Consider the following 15,767-nt stretch of genomic DNA (forward strand, 5'->3'; position numbering starts at 1 on the left):
GTTTGGGTTAGTGTGTTATGTCTGTGAGCTTTGGAGTTAGCGGCTGTAGCTATTGCGTTAATAGGCAACGTTTGCTTTCTATAAGAATAGAATGGATCAAATGTCTTGATTGTAGTTCAGCAGGAAGAAAATAGAATATAAAAACCTGGCGTGTCAATGGTAGTAAGATTTTTTCAACCTTGTGTATTAGTAGTCTTATCTCTGTTCAATATCTTTGAGCTTCGGGGGCAGCTCCATAAGCGATGGAACATGTTTGTTTTTGGCTGGTTACATGTAGGGCAGGCCAGCAGTCTGTCGGGTGCATTGGGATATGGTGGGATATCAAAACCATATATGGCCTGATGTATGATTTTAAACTGAGTTTCTCTCCATCATTCATTGGAAATGGCTTTGTGCATTGCTGTCCAGCCATCCGTGATTCTCTGTTTCTGGATCTTTGATTTCTTAGGACCATTTTTTTAATGATTGATGAGCCATTGAATGCTACAGGGTCTAACCTGAAGACTCGTTATAAACTAGAAAGGGAGCGTTTGCGTGAGGAGGAGGTGATTAAGAGGTCCTATCCCCTTTTAGGCCGGCTGCACATGAATGGATTCGCATTGTGGAATCCGCGGTCAGCGTCTGCACTGCGGATCTGCAGCAATTACCATACGTCACATGCTATTAAAGCACTTCTCTTTTTTGGCGGTTTCTGTGAGCAGAGGAAAAATCGAAGCAGGTTCTATTTTCGTGCGGATTTTGCATGGACAGCTTCCATGGAAGTCAATGGATGCCGTCCGACCCACAATTGATATTGCGGCTAGGTAGCGGGTACACACGTCATTGCGTAGTGATGGCATGGGTAAGAAATAAAAAGAGACAGGTCCGCATGGACGCCAGCTGTGGTCAAGGCTGGATTCCACTGCGGGCTCCTGCATGCGGAATCGGACCCAGTCATGTGCAGCCAGCCTAAAACACACCCATTGGAACTTCTCATTAAGCAGCTGGAGACATTCCTGTGACCCCCTTGCTGTGTGCGGTCGAGCATTATCCCGCTGAAAATGGTCACACTTGTGGCTGCAGGATGTCCTGAACATATCACTGAGGTGTCATTGTCGTCTTTACCAGTACTAGGGGTCACTGACTCATGTGTGATGGCCCCCCAGACCATCACATGAGTTGTAGGGGCAGGACTGAGGCACTCACCCCTAGGTCTCCAGACACAAACATGGCCGTCATCAATGCCCAAACTAAACCTGGATTCGTCACTGAAGATAACCCATTTCTGTTGCATAGCAGTCCAGTTTTGTCGTTTACCACACCACGGCAAGCGGAGGCGACAATGGGTGGGTGTTAAAGGCAATACATGTAATGGGTGCCTTGAGTCCAAATGTCCTTCAAACAAGTGCCTGAAAATAGTTGCGAAAGACACGGGCCTGTAACAATGTTGCTACCTGTTTCTGGATGGCGGATAACGAAACGGTTGGTGCTGCTTCTGCTTCTTGGACCATCAGATGGTCCTCTCTACTGGTGGTCTGTCAATGGCATTCTGAGTCCAGCCACCCTATGTGCCCTCACACATCCACTGGTCCCAACACCTCCTAACAGTCTGGTCAGAACAGCCCAGGTGAAGGGCAATAAGTCGATACAACCAAACAGCTTCCAATAATGCACCCCTCTCAAACTCTATAAACTGGGTAAAATCTCTTCTCTGCGCCATAGAGGCGTCTACACAAGAAGCTCTACACAAGTGGAAGAAGAGGTCACTACACACGCCTCTAAGAGCCTTTATATAGGCCAAGGGTGGAACAACTTTTAGGGCCTCAAGTGACAAGACCATTCATCTAATCACGCCACAACTCTAATCGTTTGTAAATCTGCATGAGCAACAACAACTTCTTATAGATGCTTTTTTATTTTTTTTTTATTTTACAAAGAGTGTATAAAGTTATTTTAGCTGTTGACTATCTGTTAGAAAAAAAATAAAAAATTGTAGTAGGATAACCGCTTTCACATAAGAAAGTATGTTATTTTCATGAAAGAATATATGGAAGAATCAGAGAGTGAAATGATGCTGGATGAAATTCGGCTGTAACCCTTTTAGTGCTGGAAAGGTGACCAGTGCTCCTCACACAGCAGTGAAGACAGTTTAGAATTGAAGAGTTATTCAATGCAAATATTTAATGGCCACTGAGCCCTGTAATAGGTATAGTACATATAGCAGGGCTAGGGGGTGGGGGAGGGGCACATTACACCACAGAGCCCACTGAGGGATTTTCAACAGACGACCGCTCAGGGGTCTTCTGCAGTAACAGGAAGAAGGCAGCAGATTGTCATTTGTAAATTCAAATTAGTGGTGTGGGGACCCTTGGGCCCCCCTAGCCTATTATGTCCACACCAGAAAAACAGAAACAGGTGCAATCTGTTTACTGCATCTCTTAAGAGAAATGGACAGCACACAAAATTCACATGGATTTCATCTGAGTGCTGTCCACTTTCTTGGGGTTTTTTTGTCCCCATTGACTTGAATGGGTGAATCTCATCTGCAAATCACTTTAGAATTGTGCATACCATGAGTTTGTTTCCTTGTAAAATAAAACTGATGTATGTCTTGCCGCATTGACTAATATAGGGCAATATGCTGTCCGGGTCTTGTCCGTTTTTATTAAATCAGCATGGATAGACACAATTCAGGACTTTGGAGCACCTTCTTAAGTATTTGCTGGGAATATGCTATAACAGCAGTTAGTTATAATTCTCCCAAATTCTTTGTTCAGATTTGGGCGCCTGCCAGTAGATCTTCAAATCATATTACCTCCGTTATGTCCAAATAGACTAGCATTCCTATACAATCTTTGTAAAAAAAAAATTGTTAAAATTGAATGACTGTAATATTGAAACAAGTAAATGATTACAATATTATAGCAAAAGGAGAATTTATTGTGGAAAACTGACCCCTTGAAGGGAGGTTCTAGTACCCTGTTGTACCACCTCCAGCTTGCATACAAGCTGTGATACAGGCAGGCATGGAGGCTCTAGTGACCTGTTGTACCGCCTCTAGCTTGGCTACAAGATGTGATACAGGCGGGCATGGAGGCTATTGTATCCTGTTGTACCGCCCCTAGTTTGACTACAAGATTTGATATAGGCAGGCATGAAGGTTCTAGTACCCTGTGGAACTGCCTCTAGCTTGGATACAAGATGTGATACAGGCAGGCATGGAGGCTCTAGTACCCTGTTGTACCACCTCTAGCTTGAATACAAGATGTGACACAGGCAGGCATGGAGGCTCTAGTACCCTGTTGTACCGTCTCTAGCTTGGATACAAGATGTGATACAGGCGGGCATGGAGGCTCTAATACGCTGTTGCACCCCCTCTAGCTTGGATGCAAGATGTAATACGGGCAGGCATGGAGCCTCTAGTAGTCAACTGAGCCGCTTCTAGCTTGGATTCAAGATATGATACAGGAGCTTGTAACGATGGTGTCAACTGCCTCTGTATGGCAGACAACAAAACAGTTGGAGTTGCTTGTGCTTTTCAGATGGTCAGATGATCCTCTCTACTCATAGTCTATTGAGGGTGTCCTGAGCTCGATTACCTTGTGTGTGTGCCCTCACGCATCCACTGCTGCCAACAACTCCTAACAGTCTGCTCAGAATGGCCCAGGTGGCGGCAATTCATCAATATGACCATCCAGCTTCTTGTATTCCAATAATGCTCCTCCTCTCAAACTCTGTTAACCTGGTGAAATCACTTTAATTGCGTAGTAGAGGTGTCTAATGATCAACAAGCTCTACACAAGGGGGAAAGAGGTCCACGACATTCAAGTAGCCTCTGAGAGCCTTTTTATCGGCAGTGATAGAACCACTTTTAGAGGTTCAGGTGGGAAGACCGTTCATCTAATCACTCCACAACTCTAATCATTTACATATGTACCTGAGATGTAACTGCACGCCGAGTTTTTCAGGAAAACGACAACTCCTTCTAGTGGCTGGATTTTTGGGACAAAGAGTGTATATTTCCGAGCTCGGCAACATTTGGACAGCTGAGCAAAGATCTCGGTCTTTATAAACGTTTGCTTTCTACTGATTGTTTTGTTTGCATCTCAGTAACTGGATTACTTAATGCTCACAGGGCATGTGATACAGTCCTCTAGCCACAACAAGAGGTCATCGGGAACCTGGCAGATGTGAATCAGCAGCCCACAAAGGACCTTCACAGTACATCATATCAAGAGAGTGATTGTAATATCCTCTTAATTCATATGCATTGGCTTAAAGTCTTAGCTGCACTGGAACAGAAGGCCAGCCAGCTGTATTGTGAAGGTTACAGTATGTCCTACTGTGTGACTTCTAATTGTGAGCAATGTATATAACATATTTCACATTGGAATATCTGAGCTAATGACTATCTCTGAAGACACTCTTATAAATCACATGTGGTTTTATTGCAGACATTGGCGGCCATTCTCCAAAGATACAAGTGGTGCATCCAACAAAGCATCCAGAAGGGGTTTACAGCTAAGTGAATTGGCTTGGTAAAGGGGCACCTGAATCTAAAAACAACTACACATTTCTCCGATATTACTTCAGTTGATCTACTACAGAGGACATATATGGCAGTAGTACATGGCAGGGGCGTAACTATAGAGGAATGCAGGGGATGCGGTTGCACCTGGGTCGAGGAGCCTTGGGGGGCCCATAAGGCCTCTCTTCCCCATATAGGGAGCCCAGTACTATGAATAAAGCATTATAGTTGGGGGCCCCGATCCAGGTTTTGCATTGGGGCCCAGGAGCTTCAAGTTACGCCTCTGGTACATGGTATAGTACATGGTGTATGACATACTATGATTCTAGCTGCTATTGGAGACTAACATATGTAGAGTAAAGCCTCCTACTCTTTTTAAATTCTGTCTGTAGGAATAGCGCTACATGTGAAACACATTGACCACATGTACCCCTGTAGAATCTGATTAATTTTCCCTCTTCGGTTATATTCACACCTGCGAATTTTTCATCCAATTTTCTGTCCGAAACAATCAGACCGAATATGTACAGAAATAAAGCGTAATATTTTAATTGGTTATATTCACATAGGTGATTTTTTCACAGCATGTTTTATTTTGGGGGATTTTCAGACAAAAATCGCCTATTCAAGCCTATGGGTGTGTCTAAAAAATGGTTTGCACTCATTTGATGTGATGGTAACCATAAAGAGGACCAGAAGTGCTGAGCCTGTACATTTATGTGTTCTTTTTACATGCGTGAAAATCGTATGCAATATGGATGAAAATTGCGCTGAAAAATCACAAGAGTGCATGAAAATCACACAAATGATTGGCCCATTTCATATGGATCCATGTGAACACACCCTTTGCTAGAAACATTTACCATAGTTTTTCTTTTGTCTTAAGGCGGCTTCACACGAGCGTATGTGCAAATACTCTCACCTCAGCGCAACATATTTGTGCTATGAACGAGGTTAATGAGGTTGATTTCCATGCATGTCTGTGCATAGTACTGTACTTTTCATGCATGCAGAGCCAGTTCACATGCCAGACACAGCCCTTCCATGGTTTAAAAGGTTATTTAGTCTAATGAGGTCCAGATGTGTGTTTCTTTTCTTTCACGGAATTGCGCAGCATATTGCACATATTGAGTGTGTATTTGCACACCTTCCATAGACCATAGACTTCTATGGGGAAATCTGCTGCGCAATATGCAGAAAGATAGTGCAGGATCTATTTTCACTCATGAGAACGAACCCATTAACATCAATGGGTCCTATTCTCTGCACATTGCGCATGTATATGTTCCGTGCACAAAAGCAAGTGCAATTACGGTCACCTGGAGGAGCCATTAATATCTAATATATAGTTTTACAATTATTATATTTACCTATATGTTTACTCTAGGCTCACCACGGCAAACAGCAAAAATATATAGATTTACTAGACTTAGCGGTGAAGATTAAACCATATAGTTAGACTTCTGCCAGGAGAAATGTAAAGAATTATTTCATCACGTATTTGCATGGCTTTTTCCCAAGTAGCATTGCATGGCCTATATAAGACTCCCTACACCCTTGTTGTGCTCTCCACAAGGAGAAACATTACACCTCTCTGGACTCATGTCGATGACGTCTTGCCTAGCCAACTATAATAGTACTACACAATAATGAGGGGCAATAACCCTGAAACAGCTGTATGTACAAAGAAATTCTGGTTTGGTTTATATCACTAATCATGTTGTAAGGCCTGTGAAAATGATGGATATTGACTTAGAGTTAGCTACCTACTCTAAATGAGTGTTAGCTACCTTCCTGTAGGTGGCGCTGTGGAGGAGTATGCTATCACTCATTTGCATAACAGCCCTGCAAATCCCTAAAGCTATATTCCTCATTCTAGTGGCAGGCTGCCAAGTGTGTGCTATATCCATAGTAGATATATTCGACAAGCATATATAGATGTAGCGTTCTCACATCCACATACATTTTGTCTTGTGCTATTGACTAGAAAATAGATTTATGCTAGCATAAAAATGATGTGAACACATCATGGTGAAGACTTAACAAAGAAATTACTTTGCAATGATTCTCTATGGCACTATTCTAGATTACAGACACAACAACGTGTTGTTGAGGTGCACTTCCACCACCCTGAATATATCGACATTTAGAAATGTCTAACTAGGCATAAGGTCTTGTATTATGCTGATCTTCCGCCTTTATGATATCCAGGCTCGGGCAATTTGTGAGCATCTTGCTTTTGGAGACGGATGGATGACATTTTACTATAATTCAGGCTGATTGTCTGTTTCTTCTATAGTGAGGATATATGAGAAAAAGTCTTTTCAAATTCAAAGAAACTTCATTTTTTTTTTCCATTTATTTTTTATTTGACTTATCACATATTTTGTAACAAAAGGACATTCCAACTTTCATTGCACTTCTTGAATCCTGTTACATTTTGTTTGCTTCTCATTGTAACCTGCTTTCCCGACACAATAGTAGCTGTCTTAGCAAATGCATATCGAAGATCATGCAAGTAAGCCTTCCACATATCTTTTTTTTTCCCCAAGAAACTTTCACATAGAACAAGTAAACTTAGATGAGATGGCTCTTATTTTATCATTAAGCATAACTTCCCCGACAAAGAAAATAAGACAGGCGAATGGATGGACTTAATAACGGCATCTCATTTATTTATAAAGTAATAAATATGATGGAGTGTAAACAAACTGTACAATGGCTGCCCAATGTCTTGTTGTTCTGAGTCGGAGGTACTGTGTATATGCTGATGAAGGAAAAGATGAACTTTTTAGAAGCACTTCCTGTGCACAATGGAGGGTCCTGCCTCATCATATTCCTGCTTGCTGATCCACATCTGCTGGAAGGTAGACAGGGAAGCCAGGATGGAGCCACCGATCCATACAGAGTATTTACGCTCAGGTGGGGCAATGATCTGTGGGCAAAGGAAAGAGATGTAAATGAATGTCAGACACTGAAAACATGGCCTCGAAAGGAAATACATGGCCTCCATGAGTTTATTACCTTTCTATCCTAACCCTATTGTTTGATATTCATCCAACATGCTAAACCATGGCTACAGCTCTTGATCATAGCTATACTATAGATCTATAAGTGTAGTATGAACTACAATATCCCAATATTGAGCTGGAAATGTTGCATTCCAGTTATATGATGTGAGTAGATGTTTTGCGTTGTCTGTTTTAATATAAAGAACAAGCTAATTTTCAGTACTTACCTTGATTTTCATGGTGCTGGGAGCCAAGGCAGTGATTTCCTTCTGCATTCTGTCAGCAATACCTGGGTACATGGTGGTACCACCAGACAAGACGTTGTTGGCATACAGGTCCTTGCGGATGTCAATATCGCACTTCATGATGCTGTTGTAGGTAGTTTCATGAATACCAGCAGACTCCATACCTGAGATCAACAAGAAGGAAGCCATGATTTATTAGCAGAGTGTATAATGATTGGGAAGAACAGGTGCCATTGGCGCCTAAGGCTGAATTAAATACGCTCTGCCAACTGGAAAGCAACTGTCTGCAGCACTAAGCAGGTGTTAGAGCTTTAAAATGATAAAAGGGTTTTTGTTGAAGCAGCAGCTCATGTTGGCCAATGAATACAGTATGAGAGTCCTATCATGCTCTTAAAATAAATCTATAGTTAACTAGGGGGGATTTTAAATTGTGTAATATGGTAAGGTTTAACAACTGCGGGGTGTAGATACAGTAAAGAGGGTGCAAAGGTAGCAAATCGCTCCTGGACCCTGGTGCCTAAGGAGGCTCAAAGACCCCTCTGGCACAGAATAAAATACTGCTATAGTAGGTGAAGAACCCTGCTATACATATGGGGGCCCATGGTCTACGCTTTGGATTCATAGAGTATTATACTTTGTCATGTATAAGACTCTACCAATACTGGAAAATATGAAGTTACATTTTAAGTAGTAGTCTGTATTGATTCAAGTTTTTGGGATTGCTTATGATAACCATTATTATACTATGTGGTGCACAGTAGCGATCGTGGTATTTGGAAGTAAACATTATGTAATATACAGTTATATAATGTGGAGATGCAAATGCCTAGATGCATAGCGGCTTACCAATGAAGGATGGCTGGAAGAGGGTCTCAGGGCAACGGAAACGTTCATTTCCAATGGTGATGACCTGGCCGTCAGGCAATTCATAACTCTTCTCCAAGGAGGATGAAGAGGCAGCGGTTGCCATCTCATTCTCAAAGTCCAGAGCCACATAGCACAGCTTCTCCTTGATGTCACGGACAATTTCACGTTCAGCTGTAAAGGTGAGAAAGATGAAAATGTTGAACTAAAACTTCTTATTACCACGATAACATTTTCAAATACCCTATGGTGTAGTGACACATTAGGACCTGTTAAAATGACATTTTCTGGTGTCTCGACATAACTTATGACTGCCTTAACTATTTATATAAATACATCATTTCTAGTTATCTCAAGGTAAGAGCAGAAGGTAAGACTACATCAGATGTCCCCTAGGAGGATAGAGTCGTAATTCTGCCCCTGGCTGACATGACTTTGATTTGTACAATATGTGTAATATAAGGAATATGCAGTAGTTCCAAATTGCTGCAAATCACATGGAATATGTACTGTGTGTCTTGTGACTGCCACTGACTCTTAAAACGCCTTCGGCATAGCAGATTACACACTAGAGCCTCTTTCTCATTGTGTCATTACTCCTTGTAATTTCTCAAAAAACTGACATGGTTATGAGAGTAAGTGCTTTTGAGGTCTAGGCCCTACAGCTCCGAAGTTCTTGGAAACTCTGAAATGGCATTAAACTTGCCTGTGGTCACAAAAGAGTAGCCACGCTCAGTCAGGATCTTCATGAGGTAATCTGTGAGGTCCCTACCGGCCAGGTCAAGACGCATGATGGCATGGGGCAGAGCATACCCTTCATAGATGGGGACGTTGTGTGTGACACCATCACCGGAGTCAAGAACGATACCTGTAAATCATAGACAGAAGGAATAGATGAGCAGTGGAAAGACTGATTTACCCAATACACAGTGAATTCATTCTGTATACTTGTTTCTTTGACATGATAAAGTGTCTATGATTGATAGACAAGACCGAAAAGCTGTGCGGTCTGAAAAATCCAACATGGGACCATGCCAGTGGGCATCATTATATGGAAAGTGTCAACTTTAGACTATGTGCGAGCGGGAGAGACTGTTACTATACTTGCAGCTATTTTCTCTACTTTCTTTATTCTTATCTGCATAAAAGCTTTAGGGATTTGAATTTCTACTAAAAAATCTAGGGTGAGTGAGTTATGGAGCGTTCGGCAGCACTTCTCACCTCGCTATTTATATAACAGACAGATGTTGCTGCCCTTTATACTTCACAAGAGAGAGTGGGGTCACACAACTCCATTACCCCTCCTTTATGAAGTGCTATTTCTGTAAATATAAGCCAGTATTTCAGTAGCACTAAATAGGCTAGATTCAGAGACGAGATGCCTGTGTCACCAGTGTAAGAAGATTAACGCTCCCGTCGCATTCTGGTTGAACTTGCAATGAATTAATTCGACTTTGATGTATTATTGGGTGCTGGATTGGAATTTAAAAAAATAATAATTTACTGTCAATTTGTTGACCCTATCTTGTGCAACATTTTTTTTTTTAGATTTATACTTTGAAAGGATTAGGAAAAAAAGATTAACCCATTATAGAACTGCCCAAATAATTAGAGCCTCATGTTGGAAAGTCCTCTTTGGGACTGCAGTAGAATATATGGGTGGAATAATCTTAGTAAAAATAAATTAAAGAGTTCATTCAAGTACCTATTAATAAAATATATTGTATAATTTTTTTCTGTTGTGTTTTCTCACCTGTGGTACGACCAGAAGCGTACAGAGACAGCACAGCCTGGATGGCAACGTACATGGCTGGGACGTTGAAGGTCTCAAACATGATCTGAGTCATCTTCTCACGGTTAGCCTTGGGGTTCAGTGGGGCTTCAGTGAGCAGGGTAGGATGTTCCTCAGGGGCTACACGGAGCTCATTGTAGAAGGTGTGGTGCCAGATCTTTTCCATATCATCCCAGTTGGTGATGATACCATGCTCAATGGGGTATTTGAGGGTCAGGATACCTCTCTTGCTTTGGGCTTCATCACCTACATAGGAGTCTTTTTGACCCATACCCACCATGACACCCTATAGTGAATAAAAGTTTGAAAACTAATGTTATATTTGCTGAAATGAAATTATGTATGATAGAACGCATCAGAACATATGAGCTTAACTACAAAATGGGAGATATCTATAATTGTATCAGCCAGTTCTTTTTATATAGTGTTTATAACTCTGCATCAAAGTTACGATGACCTACAACTGAAGGTGGCAAGATCATGACTTAGTTGGCATTGATATAATTTGGCCCCATAAACTGTATATTTCTTCTTCACTGTGTCCTTAGTGCCAATGGTTCCAATATATTCCCAGTTGAGGACTTGGCAGGACCTAACAGTAAATGATACTAATAGGCTGTTGGCAAAGCTTAATTGTAATATGCTCAGCTTCCCCTCATGAGTATTTGGATGTTAGCAATGCTTCTGCTGATATTTCAGCTATGGCAAAGCCATTCACCGTGTGCCAGCATTGACTGTATAACAAGGCCAATTTCACCCAGTACACAGTACGACAGGAGAATATGAGGAGGCTCAAAGCTGCCTATTAATAACTGGCTCATCTTATCACTGGACCTTGCAGCACACGGTCTGTGCCATTTCTATTTTAATCTCCCAGTAGTAAGAAAGCAAGGAAAGATTAAGAGGTGTAGAGGCAAAGACCTCTTCTAAATAAGCAGCAAATAATATAGCTAAAGCTTGTCACTGTTCTACGGACGACTAGGCAGGAATGCTATAGCTTAGGGCCTGTTTGTTGGTCATTACCTAAATCCATAGATCATGATATTCCTATTAAAATAGGTAGAGGAAAATCCTTCCATATACTGATAATATTTACCAATTACAAAATATTAAAAGATATATACCTGATGACGGGGGCGACCAACGATTGAGGGGAACACAGCTCGAGGGGCATCATCCCCAGCGAACCCAGCCTTTACCAGCCCTGAGCCGTTGTCGCATACCAAGGCGGTTGTCTCCTCATCGTCGCACATGTTGGCAGGTTAGGTTCTGTAGAATATATAAAAGTCAAAATAAAGCACAAACCTTGCAAATACTGGGTTTTAAAAGATACTACACTATGACTTCTCTCACCCACAGTAGAGTTTGAGTAGCACATACAATAATTCTCTGTTCGGATCTCTGTACAGTGCCAGGTCATTGTTATGGTATGGTTAAACTATTAACCAATGACATTCAATAAAAACTATTGTGACTTTTGTGATATATATTACTGCGTGTATAGTAACCGCAGGGCATATTTACTACTGGTGTTGCACCTGAATTCCGGGGTAAAAGGCTCCTTTTTGGAGTAAATCAATTCAGACAGATTTTCTATTGATTTACGCCAAAAAGAGCAGATGTTACGCCTCTCCACTATTCAAAGTGTCTAGTAAAGCGGGCATGCTTCTCTGCTTGGCCAGGATTTAGAGACATTTATGAAATGCAACATTTTAAAAAGTCACAAAATTGATTGCAAAATCACTCCAGTGGAATAAAAAGTCCCTCCACGTCTCTAAGCATATTCAAAGATGTGATAAATGTGTCACCATCGTGCAACATTTGATACATTTGTTGCATTTTAAACCGGAGAAGGAAAAAAAAAGAATGCCAGAAAACTGGAGTCAAAAATACCCCAGATAATAAATTCCCCCAAAGTCTTTTAACTACTTCTTAGAAGGCATAAAGTTAGAAGTGACTTATTGAAATAGGATACCTCCTTATGGAATTTCTGTGTTTATAATTGGATTCTTAGAAATCTTCATTACAAGACTGTGAGTCCCATCATAAATGGGCAAACTATAATATGTTCTCAGTTTTTATGTTTTGTTCTTAGTTCTTTTCTAATCTATCTGCTCTCCAGCTCTGTCGCTGTAAAACTACAACTACCAGCAAGCTCTGAGATTTATTTGGTATGCTGGCAGTCTGATTACCAGTCATGGAACTGGTCCAAAAATGCATACATTTAAAGGCTGCCATAGCATGCTGGGAGTTGTAGTTTTGGGCTGCAGAGACCACTGTTCTAAAGCACAGAATTAGACATGCAAAATATTAACTTTAAATTCACTTTATCAGTAACTCCTACTACAGACCTCTACCCCTCCCTTTTTGTTCAACAGTCGCCCTCACATGTCAAAGAACAGCTGTCTTTCAGGCACAAGCCCACACTGTGCCCAATTCCTCTCCGCCCTCACACAAGTGCAAATTGAGTTTCATGTTTCCACACCTGACACTGCAAAATGCTTATGGAAAAACAGCTCATAGCAGAAGGACTTAATGGTTCACTACAGTAAGTACTGTTTTGGTGTGAAAGAGTTAATTGTATGTGTTGAGCGTTATAGCTATTGCCTGTTTAGTGGAAGCCTAAATGCTCACTCACACGGGCGTATGTGAATCATGTAAGCTAATACGCATGTACATATGGTAAATCCCCATAGCCTATATTGATGCATATTATGCACCAAAATAGGACATGCTGCCAGAAAGAACTCAATAGGCTTTTAGCGCTGCGTATTACATGCGTGAAAGATACAAGCGTAATACATGGGGCAAATATATCCATATGAGTGAGCCCTAAAGGTGCCAGCATAGGGATTTTCTGCTGCACGAAAGACTCGCAAAGTACTGGGCTGCACTTGGACTTGTAATTGTTTCAAGTCCATTGAGTTCGGCAATTAACGGTAAATTGCAAGTGTTACGGCAGCCGTGTAATAGCATTCTAATAAAAGTTAAGGTCCTCTGTAGTCAATATTACAGCTACGCTTGAGAAATACTTAGTCAATGAATTAATAGGACATATACACAAAGGCGGCAAAGTAAAGATAACACATCACAAAATCATAAAGCCAAACGACTCAGCTGAGCCCAATGATTTGACATAGCTAACTTTCTCTAACTTTTTCTATTTATCTATCCAGTAACCAAGTATTGACTAGCACTGTTTTACACGTAGGAGTGGTTAAGTCTTCAGAAAACTGCAAGCAACTGTTGCAAATTCCTGTAACCACTAGAAAAGCACTAAATCTGTAGCAAGTTTCCAGCTTGTAAAGCCGAAAAAGTTAAAAGTCCAATCATTTCAGCCTTCCCTGTGTGATAATCCTGTTGTGTTGAAGCCTGAAGAGTCACCAGTAATTTGTATATCAGGAGAGAGTTAAAAAAAAAAAAAGTTTGACTGTCTCCAAAGTTTCAAAAAAAAATCTGAAGCTTGACTTTGTCCCCATAGTCTAAAGTGCTGAAATCCAGGAAGGAGCAAGAAGCCACCTACAGGTCCCCGCTGGTACTCACCTGTTCAGCACAAGAGAGCTGGCTGCTGTGTTTGAATTTGGCTGGGTGCTGCCTTGGGGACTGCGCTGTCAATTTATACCCTGCCTGAAGACGTAGAGGCAGTGGGGAGCTCCACAGGGAAAGGTAGACAGTCGATCCTTATTTGGTAGCTTCTGGGCCATTGAGTAGCAAAGAAGCCATTAATGGAGTAGGTGAGGGGGAGGGCAGGGTCCATGGACCCCTTAGCCCATGTATGGAAGGTATGGAGGTGGGGAGAGCACTACGAGGGATGGCCAAATAGGGATTCCCAAAAAAGCATGTCTGCGATGCTGGATGAAAAAAAATAAATAACTGCACAATGAAAGAAATAGCATAGAAACAGTGACTGCTAAGAAGCGGACAGGTGCAACACAATTGGAAAGAAGGGGGGCATGGGGGAACCGGCGAGTCATTTACTGAGTTCCAGACTGTGGAGATTTGTGTTCTGTCTAATGAAAGATCGGACAGGCGTTGAATGTGCAACTGACTTAAGCTTGAATAATGAAACGAGAAACCTCTTAAGTAGCACACTGAGCTCACAAAGTACTTTCCATGTTCCTTGTGAGCCTGGCAACAATAAACAGCAGAGGTGTAACTGCAGGGCCCATAATAATGTAGTAATAATGAGTAATAATGGCATTGTCTTGCTGATCCCTTTACTACCTTGGGGCCTGAAGTCAATCACATTACAGATGCTTCTACTAAGACATTCTGCAGGTCTTTAAAACACAATTATTGAAGATTTTTTTTTGCTGCAAATTGCCTAGCAGAATCCGCAAATGTGTGGATTTAAAATGCATTCATTTTTTCCTTTTTTTTTTGCATGGAAAATTTGCACCAAAATCCACACAATTTCATAGGAATTTTCCACTGAAGATTTCTATGCAGAATTGTAGTGGGGATTTTCCACAGCAATTCCATCGCTTATGAATTTAGGATGAAATCATAACCATATTTTCTCTCAGATATCATTCAGAACAATGTCCAAAGTTTTAAAAAGCAATGTAAAGAAAGCTACTGCACATAAAAAAAAAGTTTTACCAAAATGACAAACTCAGCTCTGCTGTTTTACCAACTGAGAACTGCAACTTCTGTAAGTATCAACGAGAGATGAGTTAGCTTGCAGTCTAGGGTAAAACAGGTTTCAACCTTTCAGAGGATATCATATATGGAAATAGTTGTTCTTTGGCAGAGCAAGGTTGCAATTTTGCCCTGGGACAAGAAGTCATGCCAGCGTTCTGAGTGGAAATCCCCCTCCTCTTCTCTTTCAGGGGGGACATGGCACTATTGAAGCAATACAGCATTCCAGCCATCACAAAAGAGGATGGCAGAGAATAATGTGCTTGTTTATGTGGGATACATAGTTTTAAGCTATTGCTACTTTAGTGTGCCAATTACAGGGTTTTATTTTTTCCACTTCACATTTTGATATACAGTAGTATTTTACAGAGAGAAAGTAAGGGAGCAGTAAATTTGCATTCAGCTTGCAGTGTAGCCCACAATAAAAGAGAACAATGTACGCAACTCATATCTGCACAGCTCTTCCATATGGGTCTCTATTAGAGATGAGCGAGCGTACTCGCTAAGGGCAAATATTCGAGTGAGTAGTGCCTTATGCGAGTACCTGCCCGCTCGTCTCTAAAGATTCAGGTGCCGGCAGGGAGCGGTGTTGGAGAGCTCGAGTATTTGCCCTTAGCGGGTATGCTCGCTCATCTCTAGTCTCTATTCATGTACAACCCCAATTGCATAAAAGTTGGGATGCTGTGTAAAATGTAAAGCGAAAAAAA

At 41.4% G+C, this 15,767-nt stretch overlaps 1 protein-coding gene across 1 annotated transcript; it reads right to left on the reverse strand.

Annotated features, from left to right (window-relative positions):
• Positions 1–7,156: 7,156 nt before the first annotated feature.
• ACTC1 (actin alpha cardiac muscle 1) lies at positions 7,157–14,103 on the reverse strand. The gene is made up of 7 exons (XM_066608585.1): positions 13,963–14,103; positions 11,544–11,688; positions 10,381–10,705; positions 9,334–9,495; positions 8,610–8,801; positions 7,746–7,927; positions 7,157–7,442 (listed from the first exon to the last, which is right to left on the reverse strand). The coding sequence occupies exons 2-7, from the start codon at positions 11,670–11,672 to the stop codon at positions 7,299–7,301; spliced, it is 1,134 nt and encodes a 377-aa protein (XP_066464682.1). The 5' UTR covers positions 11,673–11,688; positions 13,963–14,103; the 3' UTR covers positions 7,157–7,298.
• Positions 14,104–15,767: the final 1,664 nt, after the last annotated feature.

The sequence above is a fragment of the Eleutherodactylus coqui genome, chromosome 6, assembly GCF_035609145.1.
Source record: "Eleutherodactylus coqui strain aEleCoq1 chromosome 6, aEleCoq1.hap1, whole genome shotgun sequence".
NCBI classification, from domain to species: domain Eukaryota; kingdom Metazoa; phylum Chordata; class Amphibia; order Anura; family Eleutherodactylidae; genus Eleutherodactylus; species Eleutherodactylus coqui.